Consider the following 23,934-nt stretch of genomic DNA (forward strand, 5'->3'; position numbering starts at 1 on the left):
TGTGTATCTAGAACCAACCAGGTCATTTAGGAGATAGTGCCAATAACAGGAACAGTTTGTGACAGAAATGCAGATCATTGCCTTTGAAAACCTGTCCTGTGAGGTTTCCTTATTCCACTTCAGACAGACTTGGCCTGTTAGACCCCTGCTGTCTATGGTTACACTTTTCTCTAACCCTGGTTACCATTCATTCTAGCATGTCTGATCCTTCAATGTTTCCTTCCCTTCCATCAGAAAGGTCTGTTCCAACCAGTTAAGTATCCATTAGTTAGGTTACATCACTCTTATAAACAAAGCCTTAGGAAAGTAAGTAGAATATGCATAAGTAATTGCCAAAAACTGGTTTCAGGCAGTCTTTACTTGGGTTTAAAAACAGTGCTTCATGCATTTACAGTAAATTATTACAAAACGACAGGGCATAGATGGACACACAGCAGTTAAGCCCAACTTACTATCTCGGTGCAAATCTGGTCTCCCAGGGCTGGGCAGTAATTAGTACCTTGTGCGTTTTGACCCACAGCCTAGAGAAGGCGGCCACTGCTGGTTACAGTGAGGGCCTCGTGTAACACAGCGGAGGTAGCAAACATGTAAGGTCCTCAGGGGCTGTGACACAGCCTGGAAAGTAAGACGCTGGGAACAAACGCAGGGAGGGGCCAGCAGCCATTCTTTCTTCACACCTCCTTTGAATGTTCCCATAAATTACTTAAAAAAAAAAAAGCATCCAGAGAATACTGAGAGGAGGGGTAGAAGTTAGTCCATGATAGTGATGGGGAAAACACCCCTACTTTTGGTCTCACCAGAAAGGATGGGTGTGGCTCATGCTTATTTTCAGTCCCCAGGAGGCTGTGGCAGAATTGTCAGGATTGCCAGGAATCAAAGGCCAGCCTGGGTTACATAGTAAGACTCAAAAAGGCCAACAAAAGAAAAGGGGTGTGTGTAAGAAGAGTCGCTGCCAGGGCGTGGCCAGGGCCAGGCACAGGTGCCCTCACTCCAGGCTAAGCTGCACTGTTCTGGGCACCAGAGATCTCTAGTGCAGAAGACTCAGTGAGGAGCACTCACCTAGTTTCCCAGACAACACCCCAGAGCTCTGTGGAGCTGCATGCCCGTGTCCCAGCACCTAGGGGGTGGAAGTGGGAAGACCAGATTTGATTTCCAGGTCCTCCGCAGCTACACGGGATGCAGGAGAGAGCATGGCAGTGAGGCCGGTACGATCTGGACGTGCCACCCCAGCACCCGAGCCGGGAGCAGGAGGATCCTTTGAGCACAGGAATCTGAGGCCAGCCCAGGCAACATAGACTCATCTCAAAACAAAGACAAAAACAAAAACATGGCAGTCGTGAGTTTTAGGCCACATGATTCCCACCTGGGCAAATGCTGACTTTATAGGATTACATCACAGTAAAAGTCTAGTACCAGGTAGAGGTGCTTGCCAGCCCCAGGTTAGCATAAGGGGATGGCAGCGCAGGGCTTGTTAGGTTCAAGCTGTGAAGGAATGTCTATAGCTCCCAGATGGGTAGCGTGCTCCTCTGCCTCCCACACTAGCGGTGCACACAGGCGCTGGTAAGTGCTCCTTGGTCCCACACCACTACACTACGCGGCTGCAGGAAGACTGCAGGACACTGCATCCCTTCCGTGGCTCAGCGCCTTGTCTCAAGGTAGTTGGTGGAGAGCAGGACCACGTTGTGCAGCAAGAGGGACAGCTCAGGTTCTGAAAACACCATCAGAGTTAGTGGTTGCTAGGGGACAGCCACCTTCTAACAGAGCCAGGGACAGGGAGGACAGCAGCGTCAGGCTGTTCTCCAGTCTCTGCTTCACCCCAGGCCCTGAAAGCACACTCTTCTTGCTTCCACTGTTTATCCACTACGCCTTGGTTCTCACAATGGCAATCGCCTACCTCATGGTAGAAGTTGCTGCTCTAAGACCATTTCTCAGCTTCAAGACTACGTCTCACCCCAGACACCTGTCCCTCCCCCACCACTCCAACTCAGGAACGCCTGGCAGTGTCTGCAAGTATCAGGGCCGTGGCTGGCATGGAATGGGCCTAGGCAAGGGTACGTGTTAAATACCCTGCTGTGTACAGGGAGTGCCCCAGACAAGTGCCAACAGCACCCAGGCTGTGAGGCGCTGCCTCAAAGCAGGAAGCAGGCCCCTGTCTTACAGGCCAGGCTGTGCCTGCACATGCAGTAGGCTCCTGAGTTTGTGCCCTTTGAACTATATATATACATACACGTATACGTATTATGTTAGATAAAAACTTCATAATACCGGAGTAACCCACAAAGTAACAAATGAACTAGGTGTGGTGGTGCACTGCCTATAATCCTAGCAATCAGGAGGCAGAGGCAGGAGGATGGCTACAAGCTCAAAGCCAATCTTGGACATAGTTCCACACCAGCCAGAACTGGACCATGGGCCCCTGTTCTTTGTTTGGTTGGTTCTTATTGTGGTTTTTGTTTTGTTTTAAAGCTTAGATCTCAGCGGCTGGCCGCAGAGGCTGCCTTACCTTTCAGGCTGCAGGAGATGTGCAACCATTCCCCCAGCCAGGTTCGACACCTGTCGTCAGCAATGTGGTTAGAGTTCAAGCCACGAAGATAGCAAGCCTGTAGCACTCAGAAGAGAGACGTCCTTAAGAATCAGAGTATGCCACAGAAGTGCACTCCACAACTGACTGGATCTCCTGAAGAAGCCATCACCTCATCCCCACAGGAAAGCCCCAGCATGCAGTGTCCACTGTAGATGGCGTTAGTGTGCCCACTGCTACATGTCCTGCCAAGGCCCACACGCTCGAGGCTTAGTCCCAGGGAGAGTGCTTGAGCAGCCTGCACGAGGCCTGCACACACGTCCCAGTGTGGGCCTAGGCCAGGTCACCAACAGCCTCAGCTTGGCGTGTGAGTCAGGAGGCTCTTTCCCTGCTCTGTGCTCTACCAGGAAGGAGGGGCGGAGCTAAGACATGAAGCCTGTGAGAGGTGCCCCTGAAAGGCACTGCCGACACCAGCCCTCTTCCAGGCCTGCTTCCCAGCTGACAGGAGATGGGCAGCTTTGCTTTACCACACACTCCCAGGATGCTCTGCTTCATTATGGCCCCGCAGCCAACAGGGCCAACTGATCAATACTAAACCCTCCTAGACTGTGAGCCAGAACAAAAAACCCACTTTCCTCTTTTTTAAGGAAACTTCCTTTATAGTCTAAAACAGCAGGCTTAAAATATATTGTCCTTGACATTTTTTAAACAGGTCCTGGGGCTCACCCCAAGTGCTAGAGTCACAGGCCTGTGCCATCTTACCCTGCCCGGTCCCTGCTTCTTAAATTCATCCACACTATCTATGTTCACTAAGAAAAAGTCCCCAGAAATAAAACAAGAGCCAGGTGTAGTGGCTCTGCCTATAATCCCAACACTTGGAAGATTGAGGCAGGAGGATTGCTTTAAGTCTGAGGCCAGCCTATACTACATGGAATGCGAGGGAGGTCTCAGAATGTCACCCTGAGCCTGTCATTCTAGCACTTAGTTTGAGGCTAGCCTCATCTACAAAGAGTTTGAGGCCAGCCAGGGCCACATGGGGAGATCCTGTATCAGAACAACTAAAGCAACCCAGACACAGAGCTTGCGTTTTGATCTGAGCAAGATAAGGAGCCCAGTAAGCTTCCAGCCCTGCCCGGAACCCTGCTTGACACAGCAGTCAGCCTCTTACCGATCTCACTTCCTGGGTGGTCAGCTGGCTAACCCCTAGCTTTGCCAGAGCGCGGTCCAGCTGGTGAAGCACAGTGGTGTGGCTCCTCAGACGCCATCTCAGCAAGGGCGGAGGCAGGTAAGGAGTGAGGAGCAGGGCCTGACTCAAGGCTCTCTGTGGCAGCAGGGCGGGGAGGACAGGGGACAAGTTTTACTTCACAGCCTCAAACATGGTGAGTCTGTGGATGCAAAAGGTCTCGAGGTGCTCACCATTTGAGAAGCCTGGAGCTGGCTGAGGCCCAAGGGATAGGAGGAGAAGCAGTCTCTGAGGGCCAGGATGTCGTGTGCTGTTGGGTGGGTGCCATTCTGCACCTTGCAAGAAATGAGTAGATTTTAGAAAGACCCAGACTAGTTGCTCGGAACTGGCTTTAGAGCCCAGGACCTCCGGAGCCCTAGATGGAGAGATACCTTGGTGCACAGGTCTGTCAGATGCCACCGGAGCTTCTCATGAGAAACAAAAGCGCTGGCCCTTCTTAGATGTGTGATGATTGCCGAGTGGGACCGCCTCCTGAGACCATGATAAATGTCCAAGAAATCAATTTGTTGTTTGGGCGTCCAGAAATGCTTGACAAGCAGTTGCCTAGGAAACAGGTACCTAAAAGGAAAAAGAACCATAAAGTTGCTGTCTGACAGTGGCATCTTTCAGGGCGGGCTAGCTGGGCACACAGCGGTCAAGGATCCTAGGAAGCCGGCAGAGACTGTTCTGCACTCAGCAGTCTCTCCTGTGAGTCTCACCCATGTCTCCCACAGCTGCAAGCGGTATTACTGAGATGTGATGGAAAGGGAGTTTGGTGTGCAGCAGTCAAGTACATGCTCTGGAGAGTTTCAATATGGAGCTAGATGCCGTGTGTAATGCGGACCACCTACTGCGGCGCAGTCACATGGTCTGGAAAAAGCCATGATGTGCTTTTTGTTTTTTGTGTTTTTTATCAGATTTATTTATTTATTATATGTGAGTACACTGTCACTGTCTTCAGACACACCAGAAGAGGGCGTCAGAGTCAGATCTCACTTGTGAGCCACCATGTGGGTGCTGGGATTTGAACTCAGGACCTTTGGGAGAGCAGTCAGTGCTCTTAACCGCTGAGTCATCTCTCCAGCCCTGTGATGTGCTCTTTAACTCAGCTAGTTTCGCTAAGAATCTTCTGGTACTACTTTGATGGGCAGGCGAGGTTTGTTTACCTCTTCTTTTTCCACTCTGGGTGATTAATTCATACAACAACAGAGATGAGTCTATGACCTCTAAGACAAAGATCACAAGGCCAGGCTAGGTGTGAGAAGGCACACACCTTTGCAGTACCACGGGGAGGCAGAGGCAAGCCGCTCTCTCTCACTTAGTTCCAAGACAGCCAGGTCTATACGGTGAGACCTTGGGTTTTGTTTTGTTTTGTTTTCTAAGAAGGTCACATACTCATTCGAGCTCTGGCTGTGCTGGAAGGAGCTCCACCACTCCAGACTGCCATCCTGAAGAGGCAAGCCCATCCATCTCTCAACCATCCACATCACAGCACCAAACTGAGGGACCCTGGGCCCTCCACCTGGCTCACTCAACAGCCAAACGTCATTGTTGAACCTGATAACATCGCCCAAATGAGAAAAATCAATCACTTTCCTGAGCCCTATCCAAATACTATCTTTAAAGTCTTAGTATATTTATTTTATTTTTGATTGTTGTGCATGTGAGTGCAGCTGTTCAAAGTCGGGAATAGGGTGTCAGATCCCTGGAATCTCGCTGGAAAGCAGACTTGGGCTCTCAGGCCCTGAAATTGTGAAGAGTGGTTTTCTTCTTTTTTTCTTTTTTTCTTTTTTTGGTTCTTCATGACAGGGTTTCTCTGTGTAGCCCTGGCTGTCCTGGAACTCACTCTGTAGCCCAGGCTGGCCTCAAACTCAGAAATCCGCCTGCCTCTGCCTCCCATGTGCTGGGATTACAGGCGTGCGCCACCCCCCCCCCCCTGGCTGAAGAGTGGTTTTCATCTACTCTGCTGTTACCCAGCAGTCAATGGCTCAGACACCACACAGGGTTCCAGTTTACAAGGGTCATCTCTGGCTATCAAATACTGACGCCATTGTATCGGAATGTGAAAATGATTATTTTGCTGAAAACATTTTCCACTGTGCCATTTGTCTTGGAGAGTGAGACGCTGTGCATAGGGTGGAGAAGACACGAAGGTTACTTCACCACACCCAGCTGAGCCACCTACACCTGTCACTGTGCTGTCACTGAGTATTTCCAAGGAACTTTGGGACTAGGGTTGGTGGGTGGCTCAGCAGCTAACGGCACACGCCGTCCTTACAGAGGATCCAGGTTCAGTTCTCAGCACCACGTGATGGCATACGGTAGTCTGTAGGCCCTTGCATGCTGCATATACATGCATGCAGGAAAAGTACTCATGGCCAGCTGGGCAGCGGTGGAGCACACCTATGATCCCAGCACTTGGGAGGCAGAGGCAAGTGGGTTTCTGAGTTTGAGGCCAGCCTAGTCTACACAGTGAGTTCCAGGACACCCAGGGCTACACAGTGAAACCCTGTCTTGAAAAACCAAAACCAAACAAACAAACCAAAACCAAACACTCATAGACATAGAATAAAATAAATAAATCTATTTTTTTTTAAACTTGGGATAAAGAAGAACCCAAAACAGTAAGTTTAATGACCTCTGAACTTCGGAAATGAAAAGTTTTTAAAATGATTTTCTTGGGCGCTGGGGTTAAGAGCACTATCTGCTCTTCCATAGGACCCGGGTTCAATTCCCAGCACCTACATGGTGGCTCACAACCATCTGTGACTGCAGTCCAGGGACCCAGTATCTCTTCTGCTCCCAGGATCCTGCATGCATATAATTATGCTCACACAACCACATATACATAAAAATAAAAGATGAAAAAGTAACTAAAAGTGCATAGTTTCCTCGGCTCCTGTTTTTTTCTTTGCTTGCTTGGGAAGGGTTTCGTGTAGTGTAGCACTGGTTAGCCTCTGACTCATCCTATAATCCTGCCTGGCCTCGAACTCCCAACCTTCTGTCTCCAGTTCCCAAGCCCCAGAATTATGTGCCACTACACCAGACAAAACGATTTTTAATTTTTATGAAAAATCTATAGTTCAATGACTGGAGAGATGGCTCAGAGGTTAAGAGCACTGGCTTCTCTTCTAGAGGACCTGGGTTCAATTCCTAGTACCCACATCCATAACTCCAGTTCTAAAGAATCTGACACACTCTTCTGGCCACCAAGGGCACCGGGTACACTTGTGGTGCAGACATATATGCAGACAGAACATCCATACACATAAAATAATAATACGGTATTCTTTTTAAATGTATAGTTTCAAGCTGCGGGTAGCATATACTCACATTAGCAGGAAGACCAGGTAGTTGGCAAAGGGCGGGATAGAGATGAGGCCCACGAAGAGACACTTGGTGATATCTCGTCGGAACTAAACAGAAATAACAGATCCCGTTTTTAACCTGAGTGAGTTCCTGATAACGTGGCCAATCCCTCCATCCCACTCACTTAAAATGAGCTTGCACCGCGAGCGTCTACAGGAGCGCCTACAAAAGGACCATGCTTCCTTCCGCCTCCTAATGGGAAGGTGGAACCTCGGATGTTAATTTTGTCATTCCCAAATGCTGAGTTACAGGCCTGGCCTTTTATCAGACCCCATGTGAACTCTCTTTGGCGTGTGTGCAGAATGTCTCCTGGGCTCTTCCCTCAGCTTCAGCCTGCCCCTCAGTCGCTGCCAAGCCCTCGCTCGCTGTGGCTCCATGCAGAGCTTTGTGTGTTAAAAACCAAACTGGGTTTTATTACTTAGAGATTTAATCAGAGTGTGCGCAGGGGAGTACTGTGCGCAGGGGAGTACATGTAGCCCTGCTGTGGACTTCATTCTCAGAGAGCCCAGTTCTGACAGAAACTGGACGCCCACGTGGCAAAGGGGGGATGTGACACCAGTGATCAACAGTAAAGGAAAGAAGCAGAGTTGAGCTCTGGGTGAGTTACCTTACCTAGAGCTTCTGGGTGTTTGTCCCTGGCCCGTACCTGTCTCAAATGCTCCATCTCCCGGTAAGAGAGTTGATGAAACTTTAGATTTTGTTTCCACATGTCTGCCTTTATTCTTCTAGCCTTTTTGCCATCAGCCCATAACATCTGTATTCCTGCCCCGTTAAAGTGGAGGACAGAACGTGGTGTTATCCGGGTTTGAATCTCCTACCGTGGTCATGCTCATGCATACACACCGGCCCCCCCCCTGCTCCACCTATGAGGAAGCATGTGCCTTGAGGACCTCCCAATCCTTTCCCCCAGCATATTACCCAGCTGAATTACCACCTACTGTGGAGTTCCTGACTCGTTGCTTGGTTTTAGTTCTTTTGATTTTTTGGATTTGGTTTTTTTGAGACAGGGTTTCTCTGTATAGCCCTGGCTACCCTGGAACTCACTCTGTAGACCAGGCTGGCCTCGAACTCATAAATCTGCCTGTCTCTGCCTCCCAGAGTGCTGGGATTACAGGCTTACGCCCAGCTTCATTGCTTGGTTTTAAAGTCTAGCTCCTCAACACCAGGGCATCATGGTCGGTTAACCCTGTGTGCTCCCCATCCAGATGTTAACTTACTGCTTTCTGGGGGGTGTTTATAAGTTGCATGTTTTGACACATTGGTAGGACTCCATTCTGACCTTCATTATATAACAATCCTTATATTTATACAGCATTTATTTTTTAAAAAATGCCTCTGGGGCTAGAGAGATGAGTCAGAAGCTTAAAATATTTACTGTGTTTACAGAGGACCTAAGCTGAGTTCCCAGCACCCACATGGTGGCTCACAGCCATCTAGAACTCATGCTCCAGGGCATCTAATGCTTTCTGATGTCAGAGAAACTAGGTACGCACATGTATACATGCAGGCAAAGCAGTCGCACACATAAAATGAATAAAGTCACTTTTAATGCTTCTATATTTATGGACAAAATATTATCTAGATTGGCTTCAAATAATACAGGGCATAAATGTGTATATATGATTGGTGGTCATTAAGTATTTTGTTTCAGGGGGGTTTATTGTTTTTGTTTTTACAGGATCTTGCTATGTAGCTGGGGCTGGCCTAGAACTCCTGATTCTCCTGCCTTGGAATGCTGGGTTGTGGGACTGTAGACACAGAACCAGCATGGCTTTTTAGATACTTTATAGACAAAGATAGGTAATTTTTTAAATTCATGAAGTTAATAGTTATATATATTCAAAGTTGGCAACATTCTATTTTTTAAATTAGTGGATAAAAGTATAGAATACAATAATAGTAACAGCTAACACATACTGGGCATTTAATATAAAGCAACCATACTAAAATAGATCAGGCCATGTTCTAAGCATTTTATATATGTTGACTTAATTTTCACCATTAGGTGTGGGGACTCAGGATTATAATCCCAGCACCCTTAGAACGTGGAGGCAGGGAGACCAGAAATTCAAGGTCATCCTCGACTACACAGAAAGTCTGAGGCCAGCTTGAGTTACATTCTTTCTAGATAACTAAATAATACTCATAACTAGGTAATCAGTAGGTAAGTTCTATTACTTCCTTACAGATGAGACACCAAAGGGACAAACCATGTAAGTCACTAGTGCAAGTGCACAGTCTAAGTCACAAATGGGACCTGAATCCGGCATTTTGGTTCCAGGGTGGTCATGTGACATAATAGGTATCATTTCAACATAGCTAAGGAACCTCCACTTTGAATCGAAACTTTCAGAAACCAAGTGTATATAGTTCTATTTCCACAAGTTATCTAATCTGGTCATGTGATAAACATGCCCCAGAAAGCAGTAAGTTAACATCTGGCTGGGGAACACATAGGGTTAACTGGCCATGATGCCCTGGTGTTAAGGAGCTAGAGTTTAAAAACATAGCATTTAGATTTGGTATAACAATCCCTGGGTCTGGTCTGCACTGCCACAGTTCCCTGCTCTTAGACAGGACAAGGAATTTCTAAGGAAATTACATTGTAGTTCTGTCCTCTGTTCTCTCCTATAATGTCAGAATTTGTCTACCATAACATCCTTCTAGATATTTAAGAGGTGACAGTGACAATTTGTAAGAATTAATGCCCAAACACTGATGGAAGAGAAGACATTCCAACTCACAGCGCTGCAGCGACCCCCGCATATTGCAATCTTCCGGGTTTTTAACATTAGCGTTTACCTTTCATGAAGGTTGTGTATAAGGCATAGAAGCGGGGGAAATGACGCCCCAAGAAACGATGGTACGTTCCGTTAATCGCTCTTGTCTTGGTCACCACATAAGAAATCAAGTTCTTCACGTCCGCCTTTGGAGAGAGGTGAAGCTTTGAAGACCTACAAGGAAGACCAAAGAGACTATCTGCGAACTAGTAGAAGCCACTTCGTACCTAGGGCCCCTACTGTAAAACACAAGTTTCTGAGAGCGACTGCCAGAACTCTTCTGAAAACCCAAGCTCTTTGGTCAGGGCGGGGCAGATCATGCAGCAAAGTGATGAGCGTGGAGTGTGCGCCAGGCCTGCGGGGCCAGGAGAATGCAAGCTGAGGCCATGGAGAGGCGAGAAGGGGAAGCTGAAAGATGAGCTCGGGATGTGCGGGGACGATCGGTGGGCACGAAGCACGGGGAGAGTCAGGGACAGGCGTTCACGGTAGGGATCCTGCGTGGAAAAAAGCAAAACCCAGGGCCCAAGGCGTGGGATCCCGGGAGGCGGAGGCGGAGCCGCTGCAAAGGCTTCTCTCTCCAGGGCCCTCACCGAGGGGCTCGCCACGCGGGGCCAGAGCGGCCCAGCTGCAGCCTCCGGGTGACAAAGGGTCCAGGAGCGACGGCCGAACCCCACAGAGCAGCCCGAGCCCAGCACACCCTGGACAGCGCCATCTTCACAGGGAGGGAGCGGGGAGGTCGTCTCCGGGTCAGAGTGCGCCCCGCAGCACGCACGCGCCGCCCGGCGCCCCCCGTGCGAGCCCGTGCGGGGAACGCGGATTGGACGCGGCGAAGCTTCCGCCCGCAGGACCGGAAGCAGGCCGACCCGAGGGAGCGCGCGCGTGGGCCCAGCCGGTGGTAGCGATCATGAGCCGAGGACGGCGTCTCCTTGAGGGACCCAGTGCCCTCCTCGGTCCCTGGGGCCTCGGGCGCTGCCCTTGACCTCTGCGGGCGCCCGGCGCCTTGGCCCCGACGGTGACGGTGGTGGCGCGGGGCTGCGCAGCGCCCTCTAGTGGCGGCGGTGGGCGGGCTCCGCTCTCCATCCATCGGGCTGCGGGTGTAGAACCCGATATGCGCCCTTGTCACATAGTAGGAGCCCGGTGGATATTTTTGGATAAATGACTACTTGAAACTCAGGGTTTCTAAGCGTCCAGCGGTCCGCGAGAGTTGACTGCTGTCTCGTGTCCAACCGACCTGAAGCATGCTGAAACCATGTGTCTGAAGTCAGGTTTAGCATGTGGGACTTGGACATGTCACTCCAGCGCACTTCCTGAGGAGTGTACGTGTGTCATAGAATTCTGTGAAGATCCAAGGATGAAATATTTGCAAAAGCTCCCACTGTCTGTAGAATGTCTTGGTGTTAGGAGGGCTGGTGGTTTTAACAGTTGCAGAGCTGTTCTCTGCAAGGACTGGGTAGATGAGGGAGGTAGGATAGAAAGTGACCAAAAGATGGGTTCTCTCGGTTTTCAGGTAACTTCTAATTCCCTCAACTGCAGTGTCTCCTCCAAGAAAGTTGGGCTTTCTAACAGGAGAACTCACAGGGACAAGAGTGCACAGAGTCACAGACAGTTTTTGTAAGAGAAATGGAAAGGCACTGCCTGGGAGGACAAACTAGAGGGAAGGCATTCTGTGTGGTGGGGGGGCTGAGGGGATCCTGGGTAAAGTGCTGAGCAGGCCTAAGGACCTGGGTTTGATCCCTGACTCTCATGCCAAAAGCTGGGTACAGTGGTGTGTGCCTGTGTCGTCCCCCCCTCCCCCCCATGCAGGGCAAAGGGGAGCTTCTGTGGAGCTGATGTCCAGGCAGGAGGAGGAGGCCTGGCACTTGCTAGCCAGCCAGTCTAGCCAAACTAGCAAGTTCCAGGGGCAGAGGGGACCCTGTCCAAAAAAGGAGATTGACAAAGGCAGTCCAGACATGAGCATATCTAGCACCATGCATGTGCAAACATGTACATGAACTACAAAAGGAAAAAACGTGACAGGGATTCATTTCCTCACATAGCTGCTGAGTATTTCTTCTTCCCTTTCCCTTCCACTGACACACAGGTATTGAGTGTGCACATGCACGTAAACACACACACACTCTCCTCACTCCCTTCCTTCCTCTCCTCCTTCCTCCCTTCCTTCCCTGCCCCTCCAACCCCAAATAGTCCCAGCATTCAAATGGGGGAGATGGAAGGTAGAAATAGGAAAATCTCCAGAATCTCAAAGGCGAGCTTGTCTGGAACACCCTATAGGGGAAAAGGAGAGAGAAGAGACCCTTTCTCAAAGTGGCAGACAGGATAGACATCTCAGGTTGTCCTCTGACTGACATGTGGCATAGTACATACAGTCGGACACGGGGACACACACACACACACGGATGCTCACGTACATGCACAAAGATAAACATTTAAAACAAACAGGAAATACAGAGCTGCGAGGTGGAAGCCAGGGCTGAGCCGGCCGGGCTCAGGGCTGAACAATGTGTGCACGCATGGCTGAACGTGAGCTAGAGAACAACTGGAACTCCAGCTGCCGGAGTCAGGACGGCTGAGAGGCCTTGTAGACACTGGAGATCTATTCACTGAGCTGAGGCTTTTAAAGTGAGAATGTCCACAGCTGGGCCCTCTGAGACTTCATCCCAGGGTTGCTTCTCACTGCTGAGATGCTTTTCTGTCACTGTCACACAGCCTAACGATTCCTGGGCATCAGCCCACGCTATTGGACAGGATCAATATGAAGATGCACTTTCAGGGCTGGAGAGATGGCTCAGCTGTTAAAGGCTAGGCTCACAACCAAAAATACACTTCGGTTCCCAGCACCCGTGGCTGTCTCTCCAGCCAAGAAAAAAAAAAAAAAAGATGTACTTTCATGTAGTAATGCTGTGTAGACGAGTTGGTGATTTCATAATCCTGATGGTTATTTTATTGAATTTCTAAATTGGTATAAGTAATTTCAAGTCCTCTATAGAATAAAATTTGCAATTAGAGCTCTGTAAACCTTCATGTGCCTGAGTTAATTGCACTAGGAAAAGAAAGCAGGCTTGGAACAAATTTACAATCAGGGAAAACATTCCTTCTAGGTGAATTGTGAAACCACTGTCTGGCAGCTAAAGGTCATAAATGGGGAGTGGACAATTTATTGTAGATGCAAGGACAAAAAATAAAATATTGGCTGGCTCGTCTGTACAGAACTTCAAAGCTAATAAGACACAAGGCAGATGATTTGTCTCTTGGCAACACCGTGCTGACTTGTGACATACTGATGCATTTATTTCCATAGAACTGCATGCTAAAGGAACTATAGAAACTGGGGCCAGGCGTAGTGGCGTGTGCCTTTCATCCCAGCACCTGGGAGGCAGAGGCAGGAGGACCTCTATGAGTTTGAGACTGGCTTGGTCTACAGAGTAAATCAAGTTCATCTAGGACTGCACAGTGAGACCTTGTCTCAAATAAGTTAGAAGACATATCGTATATGTATACACGAACTGTGTTGCTGTGTAGACAGGCTTTGAGACCTCCTAATGCTCAAGCTCTGTCTAGTGCAGAAGAGAGGCTCTCCTGCTGGCTGTTTTCTGGAAGCCAGTCTCCTCCTTGCAGCCTTTGGATCGAGACGTAGAACTCTCAGCTCCTCCAGAGTCATGCCTGCCTAGATGCCGCCAAGCTTCCCAACATGATGATGACGGGCTGAACCTCAGAACCAGTAAGCCAGCCCCAGTGAAATGCCCTTCATAAGACTGCCTTAGTCATGGTGTCTCTTTACAGCGATGGAAACCCTAAGACAGAAGGGGCTTATTGACCAAGAAAGCTAAACATAAAGGTCTAGGGATAGAGAGTTGGATAAACATTCTGGGGATTTGGGTGAGGTCTGGCCCCACAGATAGCAAACGTCATAAACAATGTCTATGCCAAGCCTTCCAAGTTGAAAACAGGCATACTGTTTGAGGAGTCAGCCTGGTGTGATCGACATTCCTGGTTTCTCTAATGCTTATCTGTGAGCATTCATGCCCTCTATACAACAGGAGGAAAAATCATTTATTTTGGCTTAGTTACTGTCTGTTCTGGAAAGGAAGTCCGGGACGGGAGCTTGAGGTACCGACAGGAGAGGAGACAGAGGGGACAACTGTTTGTTTTCAGCCAACCACCCCACCCCCACCCCAGGTAGGGTTTCTCTAAGTATCCCTAGCCCTGTAGACCAGACTGGCCTTGACCTCAGAGATCCCAGTCCTGGGATCAAAGGTGTGCATCACACCCACAGGGCCGCTTTCTCCTTTTTATACAGTCCATGACCTCAACCCAGGACTGACCCTGGCCTGCCACATCAACCTAATCAAGATAATCTCCACCCCCACCCCAGGTATGCCTAGAGGTCCCAAGTTGATCCTGGCTCTCACCCAGAAGACCAACAAAGTCAACTAACCTGGATCCTTGGGTATCTCAGAGACTGACACACCAATCAAAGAGCATACACAGGCTGGACCTAGGCTCCCCGACCATATGTAGCCTATATATATCTGTGTCCCCAGAGCTGGAACCACAGGTGTGTGCCACTGTGGTGGGTGTATTCTTTTAATCCTACCACACCAGGGAAGCAGAGGCAGGAGGATCTCAGCATTTCAAGGCCAGCCTGGTCTTCCTAGTGAATTCCAGGCTAGCCCAGACTATATAGTAAAACCCTGTTTCGATAAATAAATCTTTTGTATTTTATATACATTGTTTGTTGGGTGTGTGTCTCTGTCATCATCAGGATCAGGAAGAGATGTACCTCAAAGAAGTATGGCGATGGTCAGTGATAAAGACAGACACGGGCCGTTCTCCTCTGTCCCCGGGTGAACACTAAAGCACACGCATAGATACCACACTCATATACACATATGCACACCTACAAATAAATCAATAGAAATAACAAAAATTAAGCCAGGCTGTGGTGGCACATGCCTTCAATCCCAGCCGTTGGGAGGCAGATCTTGGAGTTCAAGGCCATCCTGGTCTATAGAAAGAGTTCCAGGACAGCCAGGGCTGTTACATGGAGAAAAAATAAAAATTCAATAATTAATGAGCAAATAGAGGCTTTTAGAAGAAAGAGAGATGGGTATGGGGGTTCATACCCTGAATCCCAGCATTCAGAAGACAGAGGCACCTGGGTTCCAGGATAGCCTAATCTACAAACCAAGGTCCTGGTCAGTCAGCAACGCACAGACCCTGCCTCAAAGGTCAAAAGTATAAAAAAGAGAGCTCGACAAGATGGATCAGTGAGTAAAGACACTGGAGTTCTCTCTCCCAGATACACATGGTGGAAGGAAAAAGCCATCTGGCAGGGGGGGGCACTGTGGCATGACGCTCCCAAGCACACTAGTCTGAATGTTTGTACCCAGCGAGGCCAGAAGAGGGCGCCGGATCCCCTGGAACTAAATTTTAGAAGATTGTAATCCACTGTGAAGAACCAAACTCTGGTTTTTTGCAAAAGCACCAAGCTCTTAAACACTGAGCCATCTCTCCAGCCCCCAGGTGGTATCTTTAAATGGTCCCAGACTTAGGATTCAGTAAACGGGGACCAGCTGGTGAGTAGCTGGGTTAGGACTGTGTTTGCCTAGGATATTGAAGGCCTGGGTTCCATCCCCAGCACCTTACACACTAGGTGGGGTGGCATGTGCTGTAGCTTCCAAAAAATAAAAAATACTGAGAACTTTAAAGGTCATCCTTGGCTGTAGCTGAGTGGAGGCTACCTTAGACCTATTTACTCATCCCTGGGTTACCGTGAGCTTTTGCTGTTCGATTTTCACCTAGATGTTGTAGCTATTCTGCTAGGTTTCAGGAAAATAAAGGCAAATACAAGGCTGGCCACTCTCTTGACACTCAGAACTCAGAAGAGAAAACTGCTGTTGGAGAGTAATTGTACGAGGGGCAGGAGAGGGTCCTCGGGGATCTGAGCCTGGCAGTCCAGCATTTTTAAAGGTACAGCTTCCAAAGACGCAGAGTCAAGGCTGGCACTTTCGTTTCTTTGTTTCTGTTATGAGCCGGAGTCTTACTGTTGTAGCCCAGGCTTGGTTATTATGTAGCCCATCTCTGCCTTTACTCCTGGCATCTCAAGCAGACGGCAGCAAGCCTAAGAAAACTCCTCAGAGGCCAGAGTCGCTGCTCGGCAGCCAACCCTTCCTGGGAAGACCTGGGGGTCTCGGGGTGGGGTCTTGGGGTGGGGTCTCGGGGTTGAACGCCTCCTGAGTCTCTGGACTGTTGGTGGTCTCTGTGCCTTTCACACTACATCTGGGATATTTCTAAGGGTTATCTTGCATACCGTGGATGCACCTCATCTCTGGCTTTACAGGTCCTTTCCTTCCTTTTAGATGGGCGGCATGGGGTGGGTGTCTTTCTATATAGACACCCACCTTGGCTGTGTTTGGTAGTCCACCTTTGGACTCTTTGTCCATTTCTTTGGTACATCATATTTGGGAGGGCATCCTCAGGACAGGAGTTGAGTTTCCTCTGTATAAAATGGAGACACTTCATTATCCTCTGTTTTTCAACGGCGTGATTTAAGGCAGCAAAAGCAAACATATGACTTCTACGTGACCGTGAGGAAACCGTGGCAAGCTGTCCACCTTGTCCCTCATGGCATCTCCAGCCTGACCGAGTCTCATCACTTCTTGGCTATGTTAACTTTTTGTTCGGGTGCCTTAAGGTTTCCTGTGTTCCGCGCACTTAAAGTGAGGGCGATGGCGGGTCTGACAGGGCTGTTGGTGTTGTTAATACAGGTAAAGTGCTTAGGGCACTCCCCTGCCACCTGGCATTTTATTATTATTATTATTATTATTATTATTATTACTGCTGCTGCTGCTTGCTTGTGCCTGCTGTTTCCTTAAAGACTTTAACCTTCTCAGTAGTCTTTGCCCTGAATCCCTTGGGCTGTTGCCAGAGGTCCCCCAGGCCACACTATATCTAGCCACACTATTTAGTCTGCGAGTGCAGCTAATTACAGGTGAGGTGAGGCGCAGAGCTGAGTGCTGGGAAGGAGCGTTAGCCTGAGACGTCCCCTCTGGTAGCCATTCCCGCACCGTTGTAGACAGCGCTGGCTGTCTGAGCTTCGTTAGATAATATTCTCTATCCGCCTCGCTAGGCAGTGTGTGTGTATGCATTTAGTGTTTGTTTGGGTTGGGTTCTGCTTTTAGACAAGGTTTTGCTAGGTGACCCACATTGGCCACGAACTCTAGCCCCTCCTCCACAGCGATGAGACGACAGGCGTGGACAATTTATTTTGGACACAGACCTTTTAAAAGGCAGTGACTGCAGTACACGTGGTCTCTCCCGTTCCAGGAAGGTCTGTGGGACTCAGAAGGGGAATTCCTGAGCATGGTGCCAGCACCTCTTGTTGAGGAATAGGGCAGCTGGGTGTGAATCTCGGAGACTCTCCAGAAAGCAGACATCACTCAGCAGAGCTAGGGACTCAGGGACTCAGCCTCCAGAGAGTAAGAGGGCTCAGCAAGGCTGGTGATTGTGTGTTGTGTGTTTGTTAGCAACAGCCAAAAACCAAATGGAAAAGCTTATACATGATGAATGTCTCACAGGACTGAAGTACTGGGCAGCAGCGAGCTTCCATTTTCTCCATCTAGCCAGCTCGAGTACATTCCTAGAGAGTGAAACCCACAGAGCTTGTAATTTTTTGACTGGCCTCTGTGACCCTCTGTGATGGGGGACCTTGGATCAGAACCTGCTTTGCTTTGGAGAAGCACATCCCTGAGTTTTCGGGAAAGACCCAAGGTCAGTGCCTCAGTGTGGCTCCGCTCCGATTCTCAGAACCTAGGTCACTTGTGTGTCTCTGCAGTAACCACAGTGCACTTGGAAACCTCACAGTACTACCAGCTTACCGGCATAACCCTAAACCTTTGGAAGGCAATGTGGCGGGAACCTCTTAGCAAAACAATAGCAGTAGCTTCTCCTCCAAGATTCTGGCCATGTTTACTGTACCAGACACGAATGCCCTTCTGTGGGGCAAGCCTCAAGTCCAATCAGAAAGTTATTGGTTGCTTACCCCTAAAACAGTCATGTCTTGCTCTTGCCTGGCTGTGTGCAGGGCCAACAGCTGACTGACAGTGTGGATGGCAGTTCTCCCCAGCAGCCTGCTTAGTCCATCCCAGGGCTGGGAGGGCCAGCCAGGCATAGAGTGTGCAGGGTGTGCCATCGCACTGTGGACTGTGAGAACCTGTCCCGAACGGTGGCACAGCCTTTGATCCTATACAGCACACGCCTTTAATCCAAGAACTAAATGAAGTCAACTGTAGGTGAAGCCAGCAACCAGCTGACAGGAAACAGAAAGGAGGGTCATTCAGTTGAAGGATATTTAAGACAGTATGGAGGAGAAGGAGAAGGAACTTTTTCCTTCTGGGACGATGGTAGTATAGGAAGAAGATCAACTGGATGCTTTTTCTACCTCTCTGAACTAGCAGGTTTCCACCACAGGGTCTAACTCCCAAGTCTTCAGTTGGTAAAATCAAACATTTGAAATTATGTTTTTTTAAATTTCTTTTAAAGACTTATTTATTTATCATATGTAAGTACACTGTAACTGTCTTCAGACACTAGAAGAGAGTATCAGATCTCTTTAAGGATCGCTGTGAGTCACCATGTGGTTTCTGGGATTTGAACTCAGGACCTTCAGAAGAGCAATCGGTACTCTTAACTGCTGAGCCATCTCTGTCTTTAAAAACAACACAGGGAGCAGCTAAGTGCTTGAATGATTAGGTAGATGTTCTGTGATTTGAGCCCCGCTGCTGAGAGCTCTGAGGCAACTCATGCAAGCCCCGAAGTTGTGACACGAATGCAGTGACTTGTGATGATGTGCATGTGGACTTTACTCGGCAAGAATGGGGTTTGCTGGATCCTTCACAGAAGAGTCTTGACAGCAACATGATGCTGGAGAACCTTACTGCTATAGGCTACAATTGGGAAGACCAAAATATTGAAGAACATTGTCAAAGTTCTAGAAAGCATGGAAGGTAATTTTCATGTGCAAGTTGGTGTGAATATGCCTCTGAAGAAATGTTAATGTCCTGGAAGTTTGTTTTTTAAAAAAAACAACAACAGTGTAAACAGAAAGTGTATTGATGATTATTAAGTTCTTCCAAATTCATGTAAAAAAAAACAAACAAAACATAGGGGAAGTCTGTAGCCCACTTCCAGCCTGAAAGTGCCATGCCCTGCAACCAGCAGTGACCTGGACCGTTAGGGGCCAGGAGTACTTGCTTAGGAAGCTGGGATGTAGGTCGGTGTTGGCTCCTTTGGTATTTTTGTTGTTTGCGCACTTGATCTGTCAGCTGTCTTCAAAGTCCTGAGTCCTTACGAGTTTTTCTAGAACTGGTGGGGAACAGTAGCTCTTAGCTTTACTGTCTGGACAGGTCAGTAAGCAGCAGGTCGGAGAAACCGCGAGAACCTCCCGCTGACGTGGGCTGCTCTGTTTATTCCCTTGGTCGCCAGCATCTTCATTGTCTCCATCTCCACCCAAACATCTTTCTGAAAAGCCAGGGAGCAAATAATGAATAAACCAGGTGACAAGTAATCTCGGATGTTGGGGCAAACTGAAGAGTGGGGCAGAAAGCAGTGACAATCAAAGCCCAGAGGAAATAGATCTGTAGCCTCAACACCCCATCCTACCTCCCATTCCCCCCACCCCCACCACCACCCCCCAAACCCCAGTCAGCTGTCAGTCTGGGGCAGAGGCAGCCTGGACCCATCCCAGCTTTTGCTGGTTTGCCCTATTGTCAGGTTGGACCTACCGGCAGCCTCCTACCTACTCGGGCCTCTGGCAGCCTCCTGTCTCCTTGTGGAGGCCTCTTCCTGCTCACCTTACTGGTTTTGACCTTTGAGCTAGACACAGACTGGGAGGAGTCAAAAAGAAAAAAGAAAAAAGGAAAAGAAAAACAGAAACTGATGAGGACAGCCAGTTTTTTTTTTTTCTAAAACCTGTTTCTTCTGGATTGCTTATCAAATGATCAACTGGAGACAGCTATTGACAACCATGTGACTAAGCCAATTATAAGTTTCGAGCTGTTTTCCTAATTGATGTCCAGACCAAGAGCAGGCTCCCTCCTGTCTCTGAGAAGTCCCTTTGTGCTCAAGCTCATGGTACAGCCAGCATTTTAAAAGACAAACCACAATGACGTCAGCACTCGAGAGGGTTACGTTAGTGAGGGGTTTGCAGTGGTAAAAGCTGCTCTCTTTGCAAGGTTCAGCAGGATCTTCCAGACACCACATAATCTGTTTAGACCCTGGTCAGTGTCAGGGACAGTCCCGCAAGCATTGCCAAGGCTGCTGGCTGGTTTGTGGGGGCAGGCGTGAGAGGTGTCTTGCTTGAGTGTCTCACCCAGGGCTGAGAGGTGTGAGGCAGACTCCATGTTGGGACAGAACTGGTGTTACCCGATTCATTTCTCCTCTGATTCATTTCTTGTTTGTTTTGTTAGAGTTTTGGTATTTTTGGTTAGAATTTACAGGGTTTTGTTTTGTCTTTACACAAAGCTTCACTCTGTAGCTGCATAAGCCTGGAATACACGTGAAATCCAGGTTGGCTTCAAACTAGCGGCAGTCCTATTCCCTCAGCCCCTGGCTAGTGGGGCTATCGGTGCGAGCCGACATGGCCTGTCTTTTCTTTCTTTCCTTCTTTCTTTCTTTTCTTCTTTCTTTCTTTCTCTCTCTTTCTCTCTCTTTCTTTCTTTCTCTCTCTCTCTTTCTTTCTCTCTCTCTCTGTCTCTTCTTTCTTTCTTTCTTTCTTTCTTTCTTTCTTTCTTTCTTTCTTTCTTTCTTAAAGGACTGTCACACATTTCTGGGCTGTGTTTACCTTGAGTTTTGTATTAGCTCAAATGTAAATGCTCTTTTTTTTTTAAAAAGATTTATTCATTGGGCTGGAGAGATGGCTCAGTGGTTAAGAGCACTGACTGCTCTTCCAAAGATCCTGAGTTCAAATCCCAGCAACCACATGGTGGCTCACAACCATCTATAATAAGATCTGATGCCCTCTTCTGGTGTGTCTGAAGACAACTACAGTGTACTCATACATATAATAAATAAATCTTAAAATAAAAAAGATTTATTTATTATTATATGTAAGCACACTGTAGCTGTCTTCAGACACACCAGAAGAGGGCATCAGATAACTTTACGGATGGTTGTGAGCCACCATGTGGTTGCTGGGATTTGAACTCAGGACCTTCATAAGAGCAGTCAGTGCTCTTAACTGCTGAGCCATCTCACCAGCCCCTGTCTTTTGTTTCTTTGACAGTTCTTACTGAATAGCTCAGGCTGGACTAGAACTTGCTATATAGCCTGGAATAGCCTTGAACTCATGATCTTCCTGTCTTAATCTTCTGAGTGTCCATGCACATACACACACACACACACACACACACACACACACACACATACGATAAATAATTTTAGAGAGATGGTGGGGGCAGGAGAGATGGCTCAGCCATTAAGAGCACTGACTGCTCTTCCAGAGGTCCTGAGTTCAATTCCCAGTAACCACATAGTAGCTCACAACCATCTGTAATAGGATCTGACGCCCTCTTCTGGTGAGTCTGAAGATAGCTATAGTGTATTCATATACATAAAATAAATAAATCTTTACTAAAAGACAGAGGGAGAGAGATGACTCAGAGGTTAGGGACACTGCTGCTCTTCCAGAGAACCCAGGTTCAGTTCCAGCACCCACATGGCAGCTCACAGCTGTCTGTAACTCCAGTTCCACGGGACTCAGTGCCCTCTTTCAGCATTCACGGACCCTGCATGCACACAGTACACTGGCACACAAAACATCCATACACACAGAATAGATAATGGAAGGTTAGCGAGTTTATTTAGTTGGTTAATTGTTTCTTGAGCAAGTGTGCAGAACTGAGTTCAGATCTACAGCACTCAGTAAAAATCCCAGGGTGGGCCAGGCAATGGTGGCACATGTCTTTAGTCCCAGCACTTGGAAGGCAGAGGCAGGTGGATTTCTGAGTTTGAGGACAGTTTGGTCTACAGAGTGAGTTCCAGGACAGCCAAGGCTACACAGAGAAACCCTGTCTCTAAAAAAACTAACTAACTAACTAACTAAATAAATAAATAAAAAACAAAAACAGAGATCTTGTCTTAAAAAGAAGCAGGAGGAAGAGGAAGGGGAAGAGGAAGAAGAGGAGATAACATGGGGCTGGAGAGATGGTCCCGTGATTGATAGCACGAGCTGCTCCTCCAGAGGACACAGACTCAATTTCCAATACCCATGTGGCAGCTCACAATAAATTTCAACTCCAATTCTAGGGGATTAGATTTGTTCTCAGGTCTCCTCAGGTACCAGGCACACATGTGGTACACTTACATACTTGCAGACAAAACCCCCAGGTAGCCTCAGACTCAGAAGACCAGCTTCTCTCTGCCCACCAAATGCTAGAATTTAAGCTGTGTACTACTATGCCCTCAAAAAAATTTATTAAAAAAGAATAAAAGTTTGAGCAATACTTTTATGTACACTATTTCAGTAAAGATTCATTTTATTTTCCCTTCTTTGCTGGTGTGTGGGTGTGTGCATCTGAGTGCAGATACCCTAGGAGGCCAGAAGGGGGCCGCTGGATACCCTGGAGCTGGAGTTACATAAATGCTGGCAACCAAACTCAGGGACTTTGCAAGAGCAGCAAGTGCTTTGACCACTGAGACATCTTTCCAGATCTGTCAAGTTTAGTTTGTTCAGGGTTTTCCCATTCATAATAAAATGAAATTAAGAGATGTTCATCTTTGCCAGGCTCGGGGTTTCTTAAAAGGGATGAGGAAGCACCACAAGGGGGAAAATGGACACACAGTGCCACCTATAGGTTGTGTGCTCTCTAGTCACCTTTTAAGCCTTCCCTCAGAGGAGGAAGCTTCATAGCATTTTCTTGGGTCCTTGAAACCGTAGGCTTTCATCCCTGTTAAATGGCATTGTTTTAAAAATATAATCTTCATTTACATTTCAAATGCTAAAACCTTTCCCGGTTTCCCCCTCCCCCAAAACTCCCACCCCTCTCCTCACCTCCTGCCTCCAAGTATATGTCCCTCCCCCCTGACCCACTCCCCCCCATTTCCCTTTGTTGGGGCATCTATTGAGCCTTCACAAGACCAAGGACCACTCCTCCCACTGATGCCCACAAGACCTTCCTCTGCCACATTTTTGGATGGAACCATGTGTACCTCTTGGTTGATGGTTTAGTCATCCCTGGGAGTCCTGGGGTGTCTGGGTGGCCGAAAAAATGTGGAATGCTTTACGAATTTGCATGTCATCCTTGCGCAGGGGCCATGCTAATCTTCTGTATCATTCCAATTTTAGTACATGTACTGCTGAAGAGAGCACAGCATTTTGTAATAGTAGAATATAACTGTACCGTCTTCAGCTGAGTATTCACTACTGAAAAGCACTATCCAGACATGGTAAACAGTGTGCTCAGGTCCTCCCACGGAGTGCTCTTTGGCAGTTATGTGTATGTGGAATGTTTAAAAGACTCGACCTAGCCGGGTGGTGGTGGCGCACGCCTGTAATCCCGCACTCTGAGAGGCAGAGGCAGGCAGATTTCTGAGTTCGAGGCCAGCCTGGTCTACAGAGTGAGTTCCAGGACAGCTAGGGCTATATACAGAGAAACCCTGTCTTGAAAAAAAACAAATCCAACCCCCCCCCCAAAAAAAAGACTCCACCTGGGACCCAAGAGATGCTTCAGTGGGGAAAGGCATGAACCTCCTAGCCTGAAGACCCAGGTTCAATCCCGAGTATCCAGTGGAGAGTGACTCCTCAGCTCCCGAGTTCTAGGGCCATGCACGACAGCATGTGTACACTGCTCACAGACGAATGGATGGATGAACAGATGGACAGACGGACAGACAGACAGGCGGATGGATGGATGGATAGATAAATAGATATAATGTAGTTAAAAGAAAATAAAGACTAGGCACCACTGGATTGCTACAATGTACTAGAAATCAGCACGGAAGAGAATAGCTTCAGATTCAGTATCTGTCAGCACAGCGCATTCCTA

At 48.2% G+C, this 23,934-nt stretch overlaps 2 protein-coding genes and 1 non-coding gene across 7 annotated transcripts; 1 reads left to right on the forward strand and 2 right to left on the reverse strand.

Moving 5' to 3' along the window:
* Positions 1-340: 340 nt before the first annotated feature.
* Positions 341-10,898, reverse strand: Letmd1 (LETM1 domain containing 1). Of its 5 annotated transcripts, XR_007973934.1 has the most exons (10): positions 10,483-10,898; positions 9,915-10,066; positions 7,759-7,874; positions 7,077-7,159; positions 4,136-4,322; positions 3,938-4,039; positions 3,690-3,842; positions 2,504-2,600; positions 1,414-1,708; positions 341-1,301 (listed from the first exon to the last, which is right to left on the reverse strand). XR_007973934.1 is itself a non-coding variant. In XM_052161096.1 (9 exons), the coding sequence occupies exons 1-9, from the start codon at positions 10,602-10,604 to the stop codon at positions 1,638-1,640; spliced, it is 1,083 nt and encodes a 360-aa protein (XP_052017056.1). In that variant the 5' UTR covers positions 10,605-10,898; the 3' UTR covers positions 341-1,637. The 5 variants fall into 5 exon arrangements, 4 of the variants coding, with proteins under 4 accessions (XP_052017056.1, XP_052017057.1, XP_052017059.1 ...); XM_052161096.1 differs by having other exon boundaries at positions 341-1,708; XM_052161097.1 differs by having other exon boundaries at positions 341-1,708; positions 10,590-10,895.
* A 5,722-nt stretch (positions 10,899-16,620) lies between these two features.
* LOC127667396 (zinc finger protein 431-like) lies at positions 16,621-18,939 on the forward strand. The gene is made up of 2 exons (XM_052160377.1): positions 16,621-16,659; positions 18,701-18,939. The coding sequence occupies exons 1-2, from the start codon at positions 16,621-16,623 to the stop codon at positions 18,899-18,901; spliced, it is 240 nt and encodes a 79-aa protein (XP_052016337.1). The 3' UTR covers positions 18,902-18,939.
* A 4,214-nt stretch (positions 18,940-23,153) lies between these two features.
* Positions 23,154-23,258, reverse strand: LOC127668299 (U6 spliceosomal RNA). Its single transcript, XR_007974070.1, has one exon. It is a non-coding gene; the product is annotated as a U6 spliceosomal RNA (small nuclear RNA).
* Positions 23,259-23,934: the final 676 nt, after the last annotated feature.

Source organism: Apodemus sylvaticus, chromosome 17 (assembly GCF_947179515.1).
Source record: "Apodemus sylvaticus chromosome 17, mApoSyl1.1, whole genome shotgun sequence".
Lineage (NCBI taxonomy): Eukaryota > Metazoa > Chordata > Mammalia > Rodentia > Muridae > Apodemus > Apodemus sylvaticus.